This window comes from Salmo salar, chromosome ssa09 (genome assembly GCF_905237065.1).
Source record: "Salmo salar chromosome ssa09, Ssal_v3.1, whole genome shotgun sequence".
Lineage (NCBI taxonomy): Eukaryota > Metazoa > Chordata > Actinopteri > Salmoniformes > Salmonidae > Salmo > Salmo salar.
The window spans coordinates 66699277-66720658 of record NC_059450.1 but is presented as its reverse complement, the minus strand read 5'-3'; the positions used below and the strand labels follow the sequence as shown (position 1 = coordinate 66720658).

The 21382-nt window shown below is 44.9% G+C and overlaps 1 protein-coding gene across 8 annotated transcripts in view; it reads left to right on the top strand.

The window, feature by feature from the left end:
- Positions 1-21382, top strand: part of LOC106611650 (transcription factor COE3) — a 96339-nt gene that overhangs the window by 58390 nt on the left and 16567 nt on the right. For 5 of the 8 annotated variants that reach the window (XM_014212077.2, XM_014212079.2, XM_014212081.2 and 2 more), the window contains exons 7-11: positions 5502-5583; positions 5716-5833; positions 7603-7736; positions 8342-8468; positions 21280-21368. In XM_014212077.2, the coding sequence (XP_014067552.1) occupies positions 5502-5583; positions 5716-5833; positions 7603-7736; positions 8342-8468; positions 21280-21368 (550 nt within the window). The remainder of the gene's footprint in view (positions 1-5501; positions 5584-5715; positions 5834-7602; positions 7737-8341; positions 8469-21279; positions 21369-21382) is intronic. The other 3 variants (XM_014212084.2, XM_014212078.2, XM_014212085.2) reach the window with 1 other exon arrangement.

Sequence of the window (21382 nt, the reverse complement as noted above, 5' to 3'; positions counted from 1 at the left end):
ATAAAAAATGTATCAACCCCTACAAAAATGCCCATTAATCATAATTCACATAATAATTCATGTTTTCTGCTGTAGCAAACTGGCTCAAATTAAGATCCTACATCTGTAGACCATCCAGTCCTTACACCGATAAGCGATCACGAAGGAAAGGAGACAAGGACACAACGAGACAAGGAAAGGATGCCTTGAGATGAATGTGGACTCAGCCTAAACTGAGGAAGGTTAGCCCAGCAGGACTATAGCAGCAGTAACTCCTGCCACAGCCACGGTCCCACATTAGAGCCTGGCAGGCCCACACACCCCCTTGTAATTGATTGTAGGGCAGCATAATGAGGTGACGGCTTACAACAGAGACACCGACTCTCTCATTATCTTTACCTACTTTTTAAGAGCAGAAGTGAGACGGCGGGAAAAACTGCCTGGAACTAATAACGGAGCCCTGGCTGTAGATGGACATTCATTATTTATGATGTTTTAATAAGTTCTCGATAGGGAGGGAGGAAGGGGTTGAACGGAAAAGGAGAAGTTACTCCCTGGCTTTCCTCCCTTAGGGATGGATCGAAATTTACAGAATGGTTACTTGGAGGAATATCGGGGAGGGTCATGCTTTTTCAATTTCAGTCAAGGGGAAGGTTTAGTATTGTTTAAATCTAGTCAAGGGGAGGGTCATGTAATTTGTAATTGATGAAATGTAAATATTTCTCAGTGTTTTAGAATGAGTTTTAGAATTACTTTTATTAGGCTATATATCGACGTGTGCCCGATCCTGCCCCTCATCTCTGATTCTCCTCTGGGTGCCCAATGTCAAGTGTGCCTATATGCTACAGTTGAAGTCGGAAGTTTACATACACCTTAGCCAAATACATTTAAACTCCGTTTTTCACAATTCCTGACATTTAATCCTAGTCAAAATTCCCTGTCTTAGGTCAGTTAGGATCACCACTTTATTTTAAGAACGTGAAATGTCAGAATAATAGTAGAGAGAATGATTTATTTCAGCTTTTATTTCATCACATTCCCAGTGGGTCAGAAGTTTACATACACTCAATTAGTATTTGATAGCATTGCCTTTAAATTGTTTAACTTGGGTCAAACATTTTGGGTAGCCTTCCACAAGCTTCCCACAATAAGTTGGGTGAATTTTGGCCCATTCCTCCTGACGGAGCTGATGTAACTGAGTCAGGTTTGTAGGCCTCCTTGCTCGCACACGCTTTTTCAGTTCTGCCCACAAATTTCCTATGGGATTGAGGTCAGGGCTTTGTGATGGCCACTCCAATACCTTGACTTTGTTGTCCTTAAGCCATTTTTCCACAACTTTGGAAGTATGGTTGGGGTCATTGTCCAGTTGGGAGACCCAATTGCGACCAAGCTTTAACTTCCTGACTGATGTCTTGAGATGGTGCTTTAATCTATCCACAATTTTCTTTCCTCATGATGCCATCTATTTTGTGAAGTGCACCAATCCCTCCAGCAGCAAAGCACCCCTACAACATGATGCTGCCACCCCCGTGCTTCACGGTTGGGATGGTGTTCTTCAGCTTGCAAGCCTCCCCCTTTTTCCTCCAAACATAACGATGGTCATTATGGCCAAACAGCTCTATTTTGTTTCATCAGACCAGAGGACATTTCTCCAAAAAGTATGATCTTTGTCCCCATGTGCAGTTGCAAACCGTAGTCTGTCTTTTTTTATGGTGGTTTTGGAGCAGTGGCTTCTTCCTTGCTGAGCGGCCTTTCAGGTTATGTCGATATAGGACTCGTTTTACTGTGGATATAGGTACTTTTGTACCTGTTTCCTCCAGCATCTTCACAAGGTCCTTTGCTGTTGTTCTGGAATTGATTTGCACTTTTTGCACCAAAGTACGTTCATCTCTAGGAGACAGAACACGTCTCCTTCCTGAGCGGTATGACGGCTGCGTGGTCCCATAGTGTTTATACTTGCGTACTATTGTTTGTACAGATGAACGTGGTACCTTCAGGCATTTGGAAATTGCTCCCAATGATGAACCTGACTTGTGGAGGTTAAAAAGGGGATCTTGGCTGATTTATTTTGATTTTTCTCATGATGTCAAGCAAAGAGGCACTGAGTTTGAAGGTAGGCCTTGAAATACATACACAGGTACACCTCCAATTGACTCAAATGATGTCAATTAGCCTATCAGAAGCTTCTAAAGCCATGACATAATTTTCTGGAATTTTCCAAGCTGTTAAAAGGCACAGTCAACTTGTAAACTTCTGACCTACCGGAATTGTAATACAGTGAATTATAAGTGAAATAATCTGTCTGTAAACAATTGTTGGAAAAATTACTTGTGTCATGAACAAAGTAGATGTCTTAACCGACTTGCCAAAACAATAGTTTGTTAACAAGAAATGTGTGGAGTGGTTAAAAAAACTAGTTTTAATGACTCCAACCTAAGTGTATGTAAACTTTCGACTTCAACTGTAGGTAGGGGTAAAAGTGACTAGGCAATCAGGATAGATAATAAACAGAGTAGCAGCATATGTGAAAGTGTGTCTGTGTGAGTGTGTATGGCATCAATATGCGTGTGTTTGTGTTCATAGTATGTATGAGTGTGTGGGTAGAGTTCAGTGAGTGTGCATACAGCCAGTGCAAGAATGTCAGTGCAAAAAAAATCAATAAGTGGGTCAATGAAAATAGTCCAGGTAGCCATTTGATTAACTGGTCAGCAGTCTTATGGCTTGGGGGTAGAAGCTGTTCGGGAGCCTTTTGGTCCCAGACTTGGCGCTCCGGTAGAGAAGGGTCTACTGGTTCAGGGACAGGTTGAAAATGTCTGTAAAGAGACACTTGCCAGCTGGTCAGCGCATGTTCTGAGTACGTGTCCTGGTGACCCGTCTGGCCCTGTGGCCTTGTGAATGTTAACCTGTTTAAAGGTCTTACTCACATCGGCTATGGAGAGCGTGTTCACACAGTCGTTCGGAACAGCTGATGCTCTCATGCATGCTTCAGTGTTGCTTGCCTCAAAGCGAGCATAGAAGGTATTCAGCTCGTTTGGTAGGCTCGCGTCACTGGACAGCTAGCGGCTGGGTTTCCTTTTGTAATCCATGATCGTTTGCAAGCCCGGTCACATCAACGAGCATCAGAGCCAGTGTAGTAGCATTAGATTTTGGTCCTGTATTTACTCATTGTCTGTTTGATGGTTCGTCGGAGGGCATAACAGGATTTCTTATAAGCGTCCGGATTAGTGTCCTGCTCCTTGAAAGCGGCAGCTCTAGCCTTTAGCTCAATGCGGATGTTGCCTGTAATCCATGGCTTCTGTTATACCATAGTATAACATACTATGGAATATTTGAACTTAAATATATGGTAAAACATTGTAAAAAATGTTGATGGGCTCCAGTGCTGAGCGGTGCAGCTGCCAAAAGCCTGAGAGTCATTTTCTCCCACTAACTCTAGTCTCTCCTGATGTGATAATGATGTTTCACCATCATATGTCTCGTATAAAATTCTCTGCCAATTTGGAAGCTAAAACAAATAATCGCTGCAAGTTTCAAGCATGACACTGGTTTCAAAAGGCTTTTCAATGCTCATACTCTTAAAATAGGCCAATGGAACAGGTGTATAGTCATTATATTTCTGATATAATGAAAATTGTGGTGGTTTATAAACAAGGGATTGAATTTGCTCCAAATGTACAGAAATCTATTTCATACATTCAATCTTAGTGAAGTTACCTGTTGAGTTTTCTGATGGGATTGGGTAACCTTTTCAAGTGACAAAATCATTGTGCAGCTGTGAAGTAATACAGTTTACAGCACAAGTTTGGCCTGAAAACTAACCCCTTTCTCTCGCTCCCATTTCTCAAAGTTGAGATCAACATTCAACCTCCGTCCTGTCATCTTCTACAAGCAGCTACTTCCCCCTTTGCTTCCGAGCTGCTATCGCAGAACCATTCCAAAGGGAACCAGGCTTTGATCTGGTGCCGCTTTTCCATGAAGAGACCTGGAATCTTACATTCCTTGTCAACTCCTGCCCAGTGGCAGATGGAGGATCCGGGGCCGCCGAGACAACATCACATGCTCCCCCCTCCACAGACCTCACCCTCATCACTCTATTCCTATTTTTGTGTTTTATTTTTTTCTGTTTTCTTGTCGTTTGGAAAGCTGTGGTGAATCTTAACTCTGAACTGGCTCTACCCAGGGCTTCTAGGAGGGTATGTCCCAGATTCTCTTTTTTTTTTGCAAGTTGGTGTGCTTGCTTGGCTGAGCTCTGCTCTGGTTCAACGCCATTGGAAAAACAGTGTAGCTGTAATATCAGTGTGGCTGGTTGGCTTACCAGGCCCTTGTCTCCAGCTGCGTTTTAATTCAATCCCTATTGATCTATATCTCTCCTCCAAAGGACTCTGATATCATATGAATTGGGCTTGGGGATGGGTTCCCCATGTTATTGTATTCCATTGCCATAAAGGGCATTAGTAGCCTACAGTGCACCCCAGATCCAGTTTCAGTCAATACCGGCTAAATAGAGTAGCAATTTCTTTCTTGTTCAATGTGTCATTACAAAATGGGCATATTTCTTTACGCAACAGGGCTCTTTTGAATTCACACTCCCTCTGTCTTTCTCTCTTTCTATGCTTATCACTGTACAGCCACTCGAGGCGGTTTAGATATATATTTTGATTGAGCAATGAGAAAATCGCTTCGCTCACCACTGTGTGCTTTAAATATATTGTTACTGTCTTGTTAGGGAGAAATCAATGCTCTCTTCAGATAGCAACAATTTATATCTCTCTGAAAGGGCTGCTCTCCACTATAGGAGACTCCCAGCATCCTTTCCACATGAAAGCATTGGACGAGGTTATCCCTTGGTTAATGTGACATGGATGTCTGTGACCTTGCCGGTTGTTAACTGCCCGGATTATTATTGTGATAATGTGGCAATTAAAAAGAAAGCGCTCCATCAAAATAGGGGGCTTATGGTCCAGAAGATGGATGTGCGGAGATTACATGGCAGTGGGAAATGCATTAAGACGGCAATCCATTTTTACTGTATGGCTGGGAATCTTAGCTCCAACGACTGGGTTATTACGGCCCATCCTCATTGATATCCATTCCCAATCAATACCCCTCTGTTGCCGTAAAAACAGTCAATTAACACATGGGAGAAAGGATTGGACATAAAGAAGGTCAAATCAAAAGCCAACCCTAATGAGACACCATGAGTCTGGAGGGAGAAGGAGTGTCTTTTTGTGTTTATTTGAAAAAAATGAAGAAAATTATTGGTTAAAAAAAATTCAAATAATTCTAGATTTTATTCAAGTGTTTTGAAATGTTTACTGAGGGAGATGTCCTTAGTTTGATTTTGAACATGAATAGCAAATAAAAAGCATGGTTGTATTAACTATTTTTCTCCCAGCATGCATCATATTGAAAATTGCATCAACATTCAAATGTGATTAACTGTTTTCAGTGTTTGAATAAAACCTCTTGATGAAACAGAGTTCTAATGTTGTATGTATGTTTTTTTTATTTTGTGTTTACAGATTCTTCCTGAAGTTCTTCCTCAAGTGCAATCAGAATTGTTTGAAAAATGCAGGGAACCCACGAGACATGAGAAGGTTTCAGGTAAGGCCATATTTATTGTTAAACATGCCACTATAGTTCCACACAAAAATACATTTTCTCATTCTGCTCACAATGCAGGTGGATGAATTGAAAACAACAGTATATCGTTAAGATTCTCTGTTTATCCCACAGGTGGTGGTCTCCACTACGGTGAACGTGGATGGCCATGTCCTTGCTGTCTCTGACAACATGTTTGTCCACAACAACTCCAAACATGGCAGGAGGGCCCGACGCCTGGACCCCTCTGAAGGTACAACTACCTCACACTTACAGACAACATGACACTTTGGCTGTGGTGAAAATAATGGTGCCCTATTTTATTTTGCCCCACTGAACAACCGACTTTTAATTACATCTTCCTCTTTATTGGACTAAATGAATCCATATCCTTATCCTTATGTCTGGAAAAGAATGATGACATCCTCTTTGAAGCTTTTATTACCAAAGCCCTAAAAAAAACCACCCCAGAATCACGTTGTAAAATCTACCTCACTGTGTCGTTTGCGGTTATGACGTAACATGGTGCCATATTGTAAGAAAGAATAGTACTCTTGTTCTTACCGGCAATATTAAAACATTGTTCCCTACCTGCCTAGTGACCACACGGCCTAGCACCTGGCTAGGCACAGTGAAACAGTTTAAACTTATCGCTTTGAACTAACTTCTTCCAAGTTTCTGAGTTGAAAAATGACAAGAGCATTGGGATACACTGGATGAACAGCATTCATAGAAACACTGTGAGAGAGAGTCACATGGGTGGTCACCACTGACAGCAACAAAGCAGAGCAGTACAGTGCCATTGTGTGACTGGAGTCAGAGCGCCATTGTCTCCCTATGCAGACTCGAGAAGGCTATCACTGAAGTCAAGGCCCTAGTGAGGGAGTCTCACCGTCTTTCATCTCAGACAGATTGGGATGTTTTCAGAGGCGATAAAGCCAACATCTGCTCCTGTCTTTGTTCCACCCCCCTAAGGCACCCCCCCGCCCCTCGATAAATGTACAAAGTTTCCACAGTCTGTTTCACAACATTGTGTTTTATTCATTTGTGAGAGTCCCCCCATTTGACTGTGTGCTTACTGCTGTGACAGAGGGAAATTAATAGCGATGACAGTAGACTACCAAGGAAAAGCCTCTTCTCCAACAACACCCCCCCAAAAAAACTGTTAAACGGTGTGAGAGACTCTGTCTTACAGTACCCCATTGGAGGAAGCACAGTGCGTTCATTTATAATCTACTGGGTTCAATTGTCATTCAATCCTTAAAGGTCTGTTTCCCATGCCTCCTCTTTCGGGATCATCTTTACATTTGAGAAGGCTGTACAGTTCCACCACTCCAGGGCACAGTTAGCATGACTACCTTTACACCATGGAGCAGTAGGCCTATGATATTCAACTCATCCTAATATCAATTGGATTGGCATCGGTCTCTGACAGACATACGATCTGCTTGCAGACTTGTGTGGCAAATGTATCCCACCTCCACCGCAAGCCACAGTCATTATTTTGATCACTTGCCTCGTTCCCCTTTTTGCAGTGCAGTGGCTGTTTTGGCCAGATATCCTGTAGACAGGACCTGTTAGTCAGTCTGTCTCCGTTCTGTTGTGCCTACACACGGTCTGGTCAGACAGGAGACACTGTAATGTTTCTGTTGTGCCTACACACAGTCTGGTCAGGCAGGAGACACTGTAATGTTTCTGTTGAGCTTATTGATCCTCCGCCATCAAAAAAATAAAATCAGAACTCTGCATTTTTGATGACTGAACTAATTGACATCGTAGACGGCAGGACCATATGCAATTAGACATCTGTTTGGGGAAAAAAACACACCAATTGTATGTCATTTGTTAATGCTACCCTTGCATTTTATTAGTCATATTGCAACCGGACAGTGACTTAACATTCCTCTGAGCATATAACACATTTTTGGCCCAAAAGTGTAACCACTCCGTTTGTCAAGTTGGGGGTTTTAACGGTCCTGGTAAGTAGAAGTCATACCCGTTCCGCTGTCTGTGTTTCCGAAGCAGCTACGCCCTGCATCAAAGCCATCAGCCCGAGTGAGGGGTGGACGACCGGAGGAGCCACTGTCATCATCATCGGAGACAACTTCTTTGACGGACTGCAGGTGGTCTTCGGCACTATGCTGGTCTGGAGTGAGGTGGGTCCAGATACACACACAAAACATACACACACACACACACACACACACACACACACACACACACACACACACACACACACACACACACACACACACACACACACACACACACACACACACACACACACACACACGGAGACCAGGTGAAGAAACTCAGAGTAAGACGCGGTGCATAACACAGGGCATAAAATATTGAAATATGTCCAGGGTGCTTCAGAGACGACAGGGGCTGCCTCAGTGCTACACCTGGCTCACTCTGTTAGTCAGGCAGATGCCTCCACGCCACAGAGTCTCTATCTGGAAATCTTTACACATAGTTCATGACAGTTCATCGGTGTGTATTCGGTTGGGTTTACCGTGCTTCATCGTTTGGCCATATGTACTGACTGAACTGGAAGTTGCGCCAGATATTATTGTCTTCTAAATTACTTTTAAAATGATAAAATTTGAATTTGCTAGGCAAAGTTGTGGATGATGCTGTAAATGCACCTTCGAGATCAAACTAAGACTAAGTACGTCTATTGTATAGTAAGAAATGACCATACCTCCCACAGTGCACTGCTCTTAGCGTTTAAACGAGCGTGCGTGTTGATGTGTTCCAGCTAATCACGCCCCACGCCATCCGGGTCCAGACGCCCCCTCGCCACATCCCAGGGGTCGTGGAGGTCACGCTCTCTTACAAATCCAAGCAGTTCTGCAAAGGGGCGCCAGGACGCTTTGTCTACACCGGTAAGATCACTGTTCCTTCCTTTTATCTGTTTTACCCTCTCTCTATATCTCTCTGCTTCCTCCTCTCCTCCCCTTTAAAGCACTTTTGTATCACTTCATCTGAAGGTCTGTTTTTATTAACATTAGTACATAGGTTAACCATTATATTGAGTTAAAAAAATGGGCATTGGGACTGTCACTTCCTATAGGGTTTATTGTTCTCCATACTATATATTATCATACATATAGTGGTGGCTCCATTCCCCGTCCTCCTCTGTCCTTTCAAGGTGGTAAACATTTTCCCTTGTGCAAGGGCATTGAGTCCTACCCTTCTTTTTGCTGGAGCTTTTCCCCAGGTTATCCTTCAAGCCTTTGTCTGATGTCCAGACTTTTATGCCGGGGCGTGACTGCCATCAGAATGGAGTATCGCTCCCTTAAATCAGTGCTTTACTATTCCCGAATATTCCATCGGAATATCCAGATGCCATTCAAAGTAGCAGAAAGGTCAGATGGATGGCTGTTTAGTGTGATAAGTAAATGTCACTGTGTTGCCGATGAAAGAGGGGACTGTGTTAAGGCTTTCTGTTAAGCACAGGTTTATCGCTGCAGCCTTCTCCCCTCTGTTCAAAGCACCGCTTAGTTCCCATGCAAGTGTGAGCGAAGCAAATAGACAACTTCACAATGGGCCGTCCAACCCAGCTTACGGTTCCTTTTGCAATGCTAATATCTGATTCCATTTGACGATATGACTGACTACTGCTCGGTGTATTGCTTTTATGGACGTGTGTGGTGAATAGAGTCCTCCTGTTATCTCGTCCTGTACGTCTATTAGGCCGTGGGACGGGTTCTGTAGAGCAAAAATGTGTTGTGGATCCCTGGAAGGAGTTGTAATACTTTATGTGGTCACCGAAGTACTCAAATGTGGTGAGCATTTTATGATTTGAAGTCGATAAAAATGGAAAACAAAAACTATTTGACTTGATTGATAGCAAATCAACAAAGCTGTATTTCCCTAGTGGTGAATCCATTCCTAACACAGACAGGTGCCTGCATCATAATATTGTAAAAAAAAAAAAAATGCTCATTAGTCTCTAGTTCTTCTCTCCAGATTGAGACCCATATTGTGCACACATCAACATTTAATCTGATTTACACATACATATTTCAAGATTGTCTGTGTGCATTTCTGGAGCGTGTTTATTGTGCCAGGAGTGTCTTCTTCATGAATGCAAAATGAGGCAAGCTTTTAAATACTAAATAGGCAAGCTTGTGTATAATTGAACAGGAAAGAGAATGCATCCAGGCTCAATGATGTCATTTCCTCTGGGGAACTTCCAGATGCCCAAGTGAGCTCGTCTTTCAGTGCGTCCCCTCCCAAAAACATAGCCCTCTCCTATCAAACAGCGTTGAATAGCGTAGCAAATCAGTTGAGTTGTAGAGACGACATACCAAAGGTTTTCACTAATGTAACACATTATTTTGTTTGATATCATGCCAAAAAAGAGGGAACGTTCCACACGTTGTGTTATGACAGAGGTACATATGGATCTAAATGTTTTATTCCTTTAAACTCAGCCGAGGGAGAAAAAAGAGACCTAGATAAGTTCCCCTCTCTCTCTTTCTTCCCTCTATAGCAGAGAACGGTGTCTCCAGGTTTTGATCCTAGGCTTTAAAACTGTTGCCATGGGCTAGAACGGCAATACAATGAACCTGAGCGAATTGCGCTCCTAGGGCCACTCCACTGTTACCTGACACTTTCTATGTGACTGCAGCTTATCTACAATACAGAGACATACAGGACTATGTTGACTCTGTCACTGCCTTAATATGTCTGGGTCCACATTGACTTATGAGACAGTGAGAGATTGGTCTCCTTGATATTGGAACTAAAGAGTTGGGTCTGGTGTCTAGACAGATATTATAGGTGCTGGTTTCTCCTATAACCAAACAGACAGACAGACCAGTGGCTTCTTGGATTGTTTGCCCTCCAGTCAGAATCATTAATTTGAGCCTTCTCTTGTGCAGTACTTGAAATCCATATCTCACACACATGATATCCAAATACAAATGTGATGGTTTCTCTCCCACACACTTCTTTCTCCTTTTTATTCATGCATCTTCCTCTTATTGCCAACTGCACATCTCCATCTTCCCCCTCTCTCCATCTCCTCCTTTACCCTTTCTTTCCCTAGCCTCCCTCTCCCTCTCTGCCCTCTCTCTCCTCTCCTCCCTCCCTCCCCCGGACTTCCAGTCTCTCTCAGGGGTTGTATATCCCCAGGTGCAGCTCGAGGAGGGGAGGGTGAAATTAATGAGGGGAGCCTGGAGGTATTGACTTTCCTGGGAAAACACAGCTCTCTAAAAATCAGTGGCCAAGTACTGCAATAACTCAGCACCCATCGATTCCCCTTCCCCATAGGCCACATTGATCTATGCATTACAAGCACTGAGGCTGGCAGCATGGATCCACCACCACCACCCCACTAAATACTGGAATGATGATACTGCTACTGTTACCTTCACTGCTGTTACTGGACCATCATTACTACTACTACTACCACTATCATTACTACTACTACTACTACTACTACTACCACTATCATTACTACTACTACTACTACTTTCTAGTACTACTACTACTACCACTATCATTACTACTACTTTCTTGTACTACTACTACCACTATCATTACTACTACTACTACTACTACTACTACTACTACTACTACTACTACCACTATCATTACTACTACTACTACTACTACTACTACTACTACCACCACTATAATTACTACTACTACTACTACTACTACTACTACTACTACTACTACCACTATCATTACTACTACTACTACTACTACTACTACTACTACTACTTTCTAGTACTACTACTACTACTACTACTACTACTACTACTACTACTACCACCATCATTACTACTACTACTACTACCACTATCATTACTACTACTACTACTACTACTACTACTACTACTACTACTACTACTTTATAGTACTACCACTACTACCACTATCATTACTACTACTACTACTACTACTACTACTACTACTACTACTACTACTTTCTAGTAGTACTACTACTACTACTATCTAGTACTACTACTACTACTACTACTACTACTACTACTACTACTTTCTAGTACTACCACTACTACCACTATCATTACTACTACTACTATCATTACTACTACTACTACTACTACTACTACTACTACTACTACTACTACTACTTTCTAGTAGTACTACTACTACTACTATCTAGTACTGCTACCACTACTCGTGGAAATTGTACTATTTTTAATAGTGTTACTAATTCCTCTGCCATAATGGATGATAATATTCATAGGACGTGAATACCATCATTCATGGATGGCAGTGTAGTGTACAACACACGCGCTGTGCCGGATCCATTTCATGGACTGATGCATGGTTTGAGTCTGTGACTACTATTTCACTAGCCTGGGGGGCAGCAGCCTCAGGGGGTTCTCGTGGCAAGCCTCATCTTGTCCAAATCCCCCCAAACAACAAAACACATCTGTCTAGAGGGAGAGGACGTGTGACCCAGAGGTTGGGTGTTAGAGTGAAGGGGTGTGAGAAGCCAGTCCAAGCTACATAGCCTTTTACTTGGGTTAATCTGACGTGTGGCAATCCAGTGCTGGTTCGGATGAGGTTATTCGGAAAGAAGAATGCAGCCAATGGCAGAGACGGCTAGCAGGAGCTGCTGTTGGGACCTGGTTGTTGTGTGGCGTGAAAGGAGACCTGGCGGCCACTACCTCCCAGGCTAAACCCTTAAGAGGTTTTCAGCATGGGCAGTCGCTGTTTTCTCTCAGGGCATATTGCCTTGGAGTTGGGCAGGGCCAGTGTTCCTATCACAGTGAGGAGAAAAACAATGGTCCACTCTGTACTGTACCTTACTTCCCTCTCTCGCTCTGTCGCTCTCTCGCTCTCTCTCTCTCTCTCTCTCTCACTCTCTCTCTCTCTCTCTCTCACACACACACACAGGGGCTGGCCACATGGAACATATTAGCAAAATGTTCCATACAGTATGCTGAAGGTCTTGTGAACATATAACAAAGGAGCGAGAATTATACCTCGGCTTCTCCGTAGTGTCGAATTTGAGCCTCTGTAAAATATTTGATTTACTCGACGTGGTGTGTTGGTCCTTCCCAGCCCTGTCGGCGATCTCTTTTTGTAGCACTGTACGCTGACTAATTGACTACTGCACTTTTATTGTTCCAATACTCTCACTGTAACACATGGAGGTAATTATGCGTAAGCATGCGTGGTATCAACTTGCGTGCAGTGTAGGAAGAAAAATGAACACTTTTACACAATCATGTGTTAATTGTTTCCCAGATTTCCATCTTTGTTGCACAGTAGATTTCCCCACGATTGAGCATACATACCCCCCCACCCTGTACACCTACAGTATTGCACTGAACCACGGACGGATCAAACATTTAGTTTCTTCACGTAGACACAGAAGAACATCACATCGATGGTTGTCCTCTAGAGCATGGAGAGAAGTGGAGGTGACAGCAAAACAACCACTCCCTTCTGTTGCCTCTCTCGTCTCCTGTGAGATCTGAGAATGACGCAACCCCTGTGATTAGCATGTGCATCCGCTTCAGCGGGGAGATATGTTAATCAGCTGGTGAATAATTACCTCCTTGGTGCCTTGATTAGACCGGAGTGACAAGGCTGGGAAAGTGTGTGCCTCAAGGAAATACCCCCCCTCACACACACCTGAGAAGTTATTATTTTTGAGTCACAGCCTACAATGCCCCCACAGAAACGCTTATTATCTGACATTAGTTCTGCTAGTCCCCCTCCTTAAAGACGAGTAGATCTCTGGCTTTGATATATGAAATGTGGCATGTCTCTGTGGAAGAGAGGGAAATTCCCTCAGTGGAGAACACTGTTCTGTCTAATAAAAGAGGATTCTTCTACCGGTAACTTCAGGGAATCTAGAGTAAGTGTAGTTTCATCACTTGTAGCATTAAATGGATGTGATAAGTACTCATTGACTTGGGGCTGAATCCAGACATGAGTTATGTCCCATTGACATCTGTGTAGGATTTACAGAGACATACGGAGACAGAATGCAGTAAACTACTTCATTGAAAATACAGTTCAGTATTCAAAACCATTCTCTTTTTCGACATTTTGTTTTATTCTTAAATTGATTTTTTTTTTAAATTCCTCATCAATCTACACACAATACCCCGTAATGACATAGCAAAAACAGGTTTTTAGAAATGTTTTCACATTTATTAAATACCTTATTTACATAAGTATTCAGACCCTTTGCTATGAGACTCTAAATTGAGCTCAGGTGCATCCTGTTTCCATTGATCATCCATGAGATGTTTCTACAACTTGATTGTAGTCCATCTGTGGTAAATTCAATTGATTGGATATTATTTGGAAAAGGCACACACCTGTCTATATAAGGTCCCACGGTTGACAGTGTATGTTTGAGCAAAAATCAAGCCATGATCAAGCCAAGAATTGTCTGTAGACCTGCGAGACAGGATCGTGTTGAGGCACAGATCTGAGGAAGGGTACCAAAGAATTTCTGCAGCGTTGAAGGTCCCCAAAAACACAGTGGCCTCCATCATTCTTAAATGGAAGTTTTGAACCACCAACACTCTTCCTAGAGCTGGACGCCCAGCCAAACTGAGCAATCGGGGGAGAAGGGCCTTGGTCAGGGAGGTGACCAAGAACCCGATGGTCACTCTGACAGAGCTCCAGAGTTCCTCTGTGGAGATGAGAGAACCTTCCAGAAGGACAACCATCTCTGCCACACTCCATCAATCAGGCCTTTATGGTAGAGTGGCCAGACGGAAGCCACTCCTAAGTAAAAGGCACATGACAGCCCGCTTGGAGTTTGCCGAAAGGCACCTAAAGGACTATCAGACCATGAGAAACAAGATTCTCCAGTCTGATGAAACCAATGGTGCTTCAACAAAATACTGCGTAAAGGGTATAAATAGTTTTGTAAATTTAAATGTTTTATTTGTAATAAATTAGCAAACATTTAAAAAAAAAACTGCTTATGCTTTGTCGTTATGGGATATTGTGTATAGTTTGATAAGAAAAAACTATTTAATCCACAAAATGTGGAAAAGGTCAAGGGGTCTGAATACTTTCCGAATGTACTGTACCCATTAAAAGATTCCATCTTTCCTCTGAAAGTCTCTCTTCAAAGCTATGTGGTCTAGTGTGGTGTCAGACAGGGGTCACTGGAGGTCATAGGAGTCATACAGACTACATCAGTCAGACTAATTGTTCCCATATCACCAAAGTGTTTTAGTCTTAATTATTAGTGTGTGTTTGGTGAGGGAAGAAGCCCTTTCATCTTCCCTGGTGGCTCTCCACTTTAAAGAGGCCATGTCTGTCTGGGGCCAGTCTGTCTGTCTGTCAATCACAGTTTAAAGTTCAAGAAATTTCTATGAGCATCGATCGCAAGGGGGCCCAGGTGATTGATCAAGCCTCTTGCTTTGAATTTCTCTTTTCTATGCTCTCACTATGATGGGATGTGTGTGTGTTGGGGGGGTGGGGTGTATGGTTATGTATAGGTCTATGTATTGTGTTTGTACAGTGTGTTATATATACAGTGCAGAACATAATGCTGATGGAGTCATGTTTGGGGAAAGCAACTGTTTTTACACAGACAACAGCATACCGCAGTCCAAGCCAGAGTGCTGTTTTGCCGTTTGTACGCGTCCCAGTGTGTTGCTATGTCATCTTACTCTGAATGAGGGACAAATGAAAGAGCGAGAGAGAGAGCGGGATGAAAGGAGTAAATCAATAGCGTAGTGCACATGTGTAACAGTAACAGGGTGGCTTTAGATGCTTGTCGACCGGTCGGTGCTCCGCAACCCCCAGCCGACGACACACAGCCGCACTTGACAGACTCAGATCAGGCTCACACTGTCGGTGCGTCCGACAATTTCTTCCCCCCAGAAGAAAGGGAGGAAATGATCTGATACACACATCTGTAGGCGACGGGGGCAAACGCAGCGATGACCTGCATCAATCATAACATGAATAGAGATGATAGGAATAGAAAATTGGAGCCCATGTTGCTCAAGCCGCTTCAAATCCCCTGTTCTGTCAGCCGGGCGGTGGGGATGGGCTGGGGCCTTGATGGTGTATCTCATATAAAATATGGACTCCATTTGAAATGATACGTGCAATATAGGGAAAGCCACGGAGAGCCTGTGTGTTGAGTGGTGGAGCAGGATAGTGGAGATTTATGGGTTTGTGGATGATCCTCATCGGGGACATGACTGTGCCTTCAACAAGGATATCACTGGAGTGAAAGGCGCCAAGGCGCTGAAAAAAGATTCCCTAAAGTGCATATTCCATCCATCAGCTATATCTGGTAAAAATGTACAGAATCAGCTAGCAGCCAAGTAGAAAAGCAGAAGCCACCTAAGCGGTTGGAATGGCAGCGGCGGTGAGGGAAAGTAAATAGAAAATAGCTCAACATAAATAGATGTAAACACGTTGGTGTATGAGGATGTAAACATATGCTGAATAAATGGATACATATTTTGCCAAGGCACCACTTGAGCATGCAAACCCTATACAGCTTTGGAGCCTTAGTCTCTACCCCCCTGTGAGACTGATTGTAAAAGAGCAGTGAGACTTGTTACGTTCCAATAATATTAACAAGCTTCCTTTTCCCTCTCTCCCATTCTGGACCACCAATCTGAAAGGACTTGATTTGTTTAAATTCTGTAGTTGAACACCTATCCAATCCCTCAGTAGCAACAAAGGAAAGGAAGCTATTTAAGAATATTGGTGCCTAGCCCACCTTAACTCTATCATGTTTCCCATATTTGTTAGGTTCAGGGGTGTAAGTAAGCGTCCCCTCTGATCACGTTGACCTTGTAGAGGTACGCTGTTCTAACTCTGACTTAACCTCTTGCTCCTGCTAACTGAAGTTGTTTGGGTCCTTTGGAAGGCAGCGCTGTTTGAAATAAGACAGAGAGCAACATGGGAATTGATTTTGAGGGAGCTTTAGGTAGCCTCCTCCTAAACCTCTAGAAATCGTTTAGGACATCTGGCTCGACATGTGGAGGTTTTTCACATGGGTTGAAAGGTGAAATGTTACACATGAACGATCAAATGAGCCATTTTTGTTCACAAAATAAAGACTTTGCTACTTGCAACAATACTCTCAACCTACAAAAGTGGAGTTTTGCATTTAATGAAGTCAGAATGATATCAGAGTATTAAGGTAGATGACACGCCACTCTAGGTGATAATTAAATTAACATTATCATCTGTAATACCAATTAATGCTACATGGTCTATCTGACTTTAAATGCCTAAAATTTGGAGCTCATTGTTTTCCTGATCCCGAAAATATCTGTCCTGCTTGTGTTGTGCCCTGCTGTCACCAGCACCATGTTTCACTATCTAATACAGTTTTGTGCTTTGGGATCATATTTCACTAGAGCTCCTCTCAGGCTTGGTTGAGTGTGTTAGTGGAAATCCCATTCACCCTCTCCCTCCCTTTTGTCCCAGTCGAGTGGTCACCTAATAACAACGCTCTGTTTAGTGAGACCCCAGTCGACCGTTTGATCACTTTCATAGAGCGAGAAATAGAGAGCAATAAATGGATGATTAAATAAATAAAAAAAGAATACCCTCCCACCCACACCTCTCTTTCTCCCTCCCTCTCTCTCCCTCACTCCTACTCCCGCACTCCTACTCCCGCCTCCTCTTCCCAGCAAACTGCATTATCTTTCCCCTTTGAAAAAATCCAAACGTCAGACACCACAAAGACGACTGGGCCCCGAAGAGAAAATCTATACACATTACGATGGAGAAAGTGGCACTGATGGCTAGAATTGCAGCATATGTTTACACTAAATCAGGCAATCTATCTTCATATGGGGTGTGTAATACGTAGGGGGTCAGGGTTCGCGCAGTGCGCCGGCGCTCTCCAATTACTCAGGCTCTGTCACGCCCTGACCATAGAGAGCCCTTGTTTCTCTATGGTGTAGTAGGTCAGGGCGTGACGAGGGGGTGTTCTAGTTGAACATTTCTATGTTGGTGTTTTGGTTTGGTTCCCAATTAGAGGCAGCTGGTATCGTTGCCTCTAATTGGGGATCATATTTAAGTAGCTATTTTTCCCACCTGTGTTTGTGGGATATTGTTTTGTGTTTGTGCATGTGCACCACGTAGTCACGTTTCGTTGTTCGTTTATTGATTTATTTGCTTTTGCTTAAAGTTTCACTTTGTAAATAATATGTGGAGCTCAACATCCGCTGCACCTTGGTCCCGTTCTTACGACAACCGTGACAGAATATCCCACCAAAAGAGGACCAAGCAACGTATCCACGAGGAGGAGGAGTTTTGGACATGGGAAGAAGTGATGGGTGGATGCGAAACCCTTCCTTGGCGGCAGACGGAAGGTAATAATGGAGGACAGCGACGACGCCAGGGTTCGCGGCCACAGAAAGCCCAAGGATAACCCCAAGATTGTTTTGGGGGGGGGGGGTGACAAGGGGTGGCCGGCTGAGCTGCGGGAAGAGCCAGAGCACATGGAGCAGGCGATAGAGAAGTGGTCGGTCGACCCAAGGAGAGAGCCAGAGCCGGCCTGGGAGTTGATGGAGCATTGCGAAGAAGGATATCGGAGAATGATGTTGGCGAAGAGTAGGCTGCAGTGCAGGCGGGCTGAAGATCAGGTCATCAGTCTGGTGCCATCTGTGCTGGCCCCACGCACCAGATCTCCAGTGCGCCTCCCCAGCCCGGTACGTCATGTGCCTGCTCCCTGCACTCGCCCTGAAGAGCCAGAGACCATCAGGGAGGCAATGGGGAAGTTGGGAGAGAGAGAGATAAGAGATGTTGTGCAAGTGTGTTCTGCTCAACATCCGACCAGAGGATCCAGTTAGCAGTCTGGTGCAACCTGGGCCGGTTCCACGCTTCTGGCCTCCAGTGAGCCTCCCCAGTCCGGTACGTCCTGTGTCTCCTCCTCACACTCGCCCTGAAGTGCGTGTCCCCAGTCCGGTACGTCCTGTGCCTGCTCCTCGCACTCGCCCTGAAGTGTGTGTCCCCAGTCCGGTACATCCTGTGTCTCCTCCTCACACTCGCCCTGAAGTGCGTGTCCCCAGTCCAGTACATCCTGTGCCTCCTCCTTGCACTCGCCCTGAAGTGCGTGTCCCCAGTCCGGTACGTCCTGTGCCTGCTCCCCACACTCGCCCTGAAGTGCGTGTCACCAGTCCGGTGCCACCTGTACCGGCTCCACACACTAGGCCTCCAGTGCGCATTCACAGTCCAGAGCTTCTGGCGACGGTTCCCAGTCCAGGGCTTCCGGCGACGGTTCCCGGTCCAGAGCTTCCGGCGACGGTTCACGGTCCGGAACCTCCGGCGACGGTTCACGGTCCGGAACCTCCGGCGACGGTCCCCGGTCCGGAACCTCCTGCGACGGTCCCCGGTCCGGAACCTCCTGCGACGGTCCATGGTCCGGAACTTCCAGGAAAAGCGTCCAGTCCAGCTCCAGGGCAGGAGCCTTCCTCTGCGCCGGTGGCCAGTCCAGACACGGTGTCCAGTCCAGCTCCATGGCAGGAGCCCTTCTCTGCACCGATGCCCTGTCCAGGCACGTCATTCAGGCCGGCGCCATGGTCGGATCCAGGGTCTGGGGGGAGCTACGACCTGCACCGGAACCGCCACCAACACTAGTCACCCCCCCAAACCCTCCCATTTGGTTTCAGGTTTTGTGGCCGGAGTCCGCACCTTTGGGGTGTGGGGGGTACTGTCACGCCCTGACCATAGAGAGCCCTTGTTTCTCTATGGTGTAGTAGGTCATGTTTGTGCATGTGCACCACGTAGTCACGTTTCATTGTTCGTTTATTGATTTATTTGCTTTTGCTTAAAGTTTCACTTTGTAAATAATATGTGGAACTCAACATCCACTGCGCCTTGGTCCCGTTCTTACGACAACCGTGACAGGCTCTTTGCGAAGGAGGCTGCCGTATCGATTGGCCCGCGAGAACAGGGGCCTGCAGGTAGCCAATGGGGTGCTGGGTCAAAGTGCAGGGGGATTTTAATAAGGGGAAGTAATGGACTTAATTTCTGAGGGGCCTGGCAGTAGAGGAAGAGATGTCTGCTTCACTACCCTCTTGTCTCCCAGTCGAGAGGTTCATTAGGAGGCAAGCTTTGAGATTGCATTCTCTCTCTCGCTCTCTCCCTCCCTCTTTCTTTCTTTTTTTTTGCTGTCTGTCTGTCTGTCTGTCTGTCTGTCTGTCTGTCTGTCTGTCTGTCTGTCTGTCTGTCTGTCTGTCTGTCTGTCTGTCTGTGTCTGTCTCTGTCTCTGTCTGTGTCTGTGTCTGTCTGTGTCTGTGTCTGTGTCTGTGTCTGTGTCTGTCTGTGTCTGTCTGTCTGTCTCTCTCTCTCTCTGTCTCTCTGTCTGTCTGTCTCTCTGTCTCTCTCTCTCTGTCTCTCTCTCTCTGTCTCTCTCTCTCTGTCTCTCTCTGTCTCTCTCTCTCTGTCTCTCTCTGTCTCTCTCTCTGTCTGTGCTGCTCATTCCCTTTTCTATTGCTCTGTCTCTCTTCCACTGGTTCTCTCTGATAGTGTCCCACTCTCTTGGTATATTGGCTGTTTTTCAAATTTTCCCTGATTGTGTTGAAATTCCCTTTTACAATGCTCAGCCCTAGCTCTCTGACAAGGCCTAAGGAATACCTCATTATCCAAAGACGTGTTTGGTTTCAAAGTAGACTATCCCCTTCATCCCGACAAGGGAGAAATTGTCTATGAGAGTGTAATCTGTTTGGGCCTTGCTAACGTTCCTCTCTAGGTCCCTCTCAGGGGACAGGGGCAGATATTCAAAATGGCAGCCTGTGTGGAGAGGGCACGTCTAGGCTCCGTCACCCTTCAGATAACATCCTGACCCAGCCGCAGCCTGAAAGCCCCTTTCTCCTTCCCTTGGTGTGAAACGAGCCTCAGACAAATTTGATTTAGCAGCTCGCGGGTGCCCGTTCCCGGGGAAAGAAAACAAATATTGTTATAATGGTAATAACATCTATTTGCCGCTCGCGACAAACGGCAGCGGGCCTTTGAAAAGACCCTACGCTGCCGCCACCACCTTATTCTTATTCATGAAAGCGGCGGTTATGCATATTAGCGCAAACTAGCTATTCTACTCACCGGCATTTGGTGTGTCAATCATCCTTACGGAATACAAGAGGCACCGGTGACAAAAGCGGAGAGGGCAAGAAGGCTGACAAATTGTCCCCAAAGTCAAATTTGACAGCCTTTTATGATTAATGGGCTTGATTATGGAGAAATATCTCTCTAACTCATTTCCGGCTGTTTCTCTTTTCTCCTTCGTATCGAAATGGAGAGGAATGAAGATTGCGTTGTTTGCAAATGTGTGTGGGGGGGGGGGTGAAATAAAAAGGGGGGTACCTGAAAGGCTTAGAGTGAGGGAGGTGCAATTGAATTAGTTAGGAATGCCCTGTGAAAGGGATAGCGACTGGGACAGGTTGAGTGGAAGGTCTCAAGCTTAATAAATAGAATAGAAGAAAGAGAGAGACGTGATGGTGGAGGAAGAGATCGCCTGACGCCGGGCTGACACTCAAGGCTATTGTAGAGCACATGTATCAAGGCAGGACAGCTAGTCAGGGGAGATATTCCTCTAGAATGTGACATAACACCTTCATAAGGCCTACATAGGCATACAGGCGTGCAATTAAAACAAAAACGCACATGTGACATTGGAAGCTTAAGAAGAGCAATGCATGTTTGAGCTGCTTCACTCAGCAATGTTCCAACCTTGATAATTCTCTCTCTTTCCAGCCTTGAATGAGCCCACCATCGACTATGGCTTCCAGAGGCTACAGAAGGTCATCCCTAGACACCCAGGAGATCCCGAGAGGTTACCTAAGGTCAGTGGCGTGCC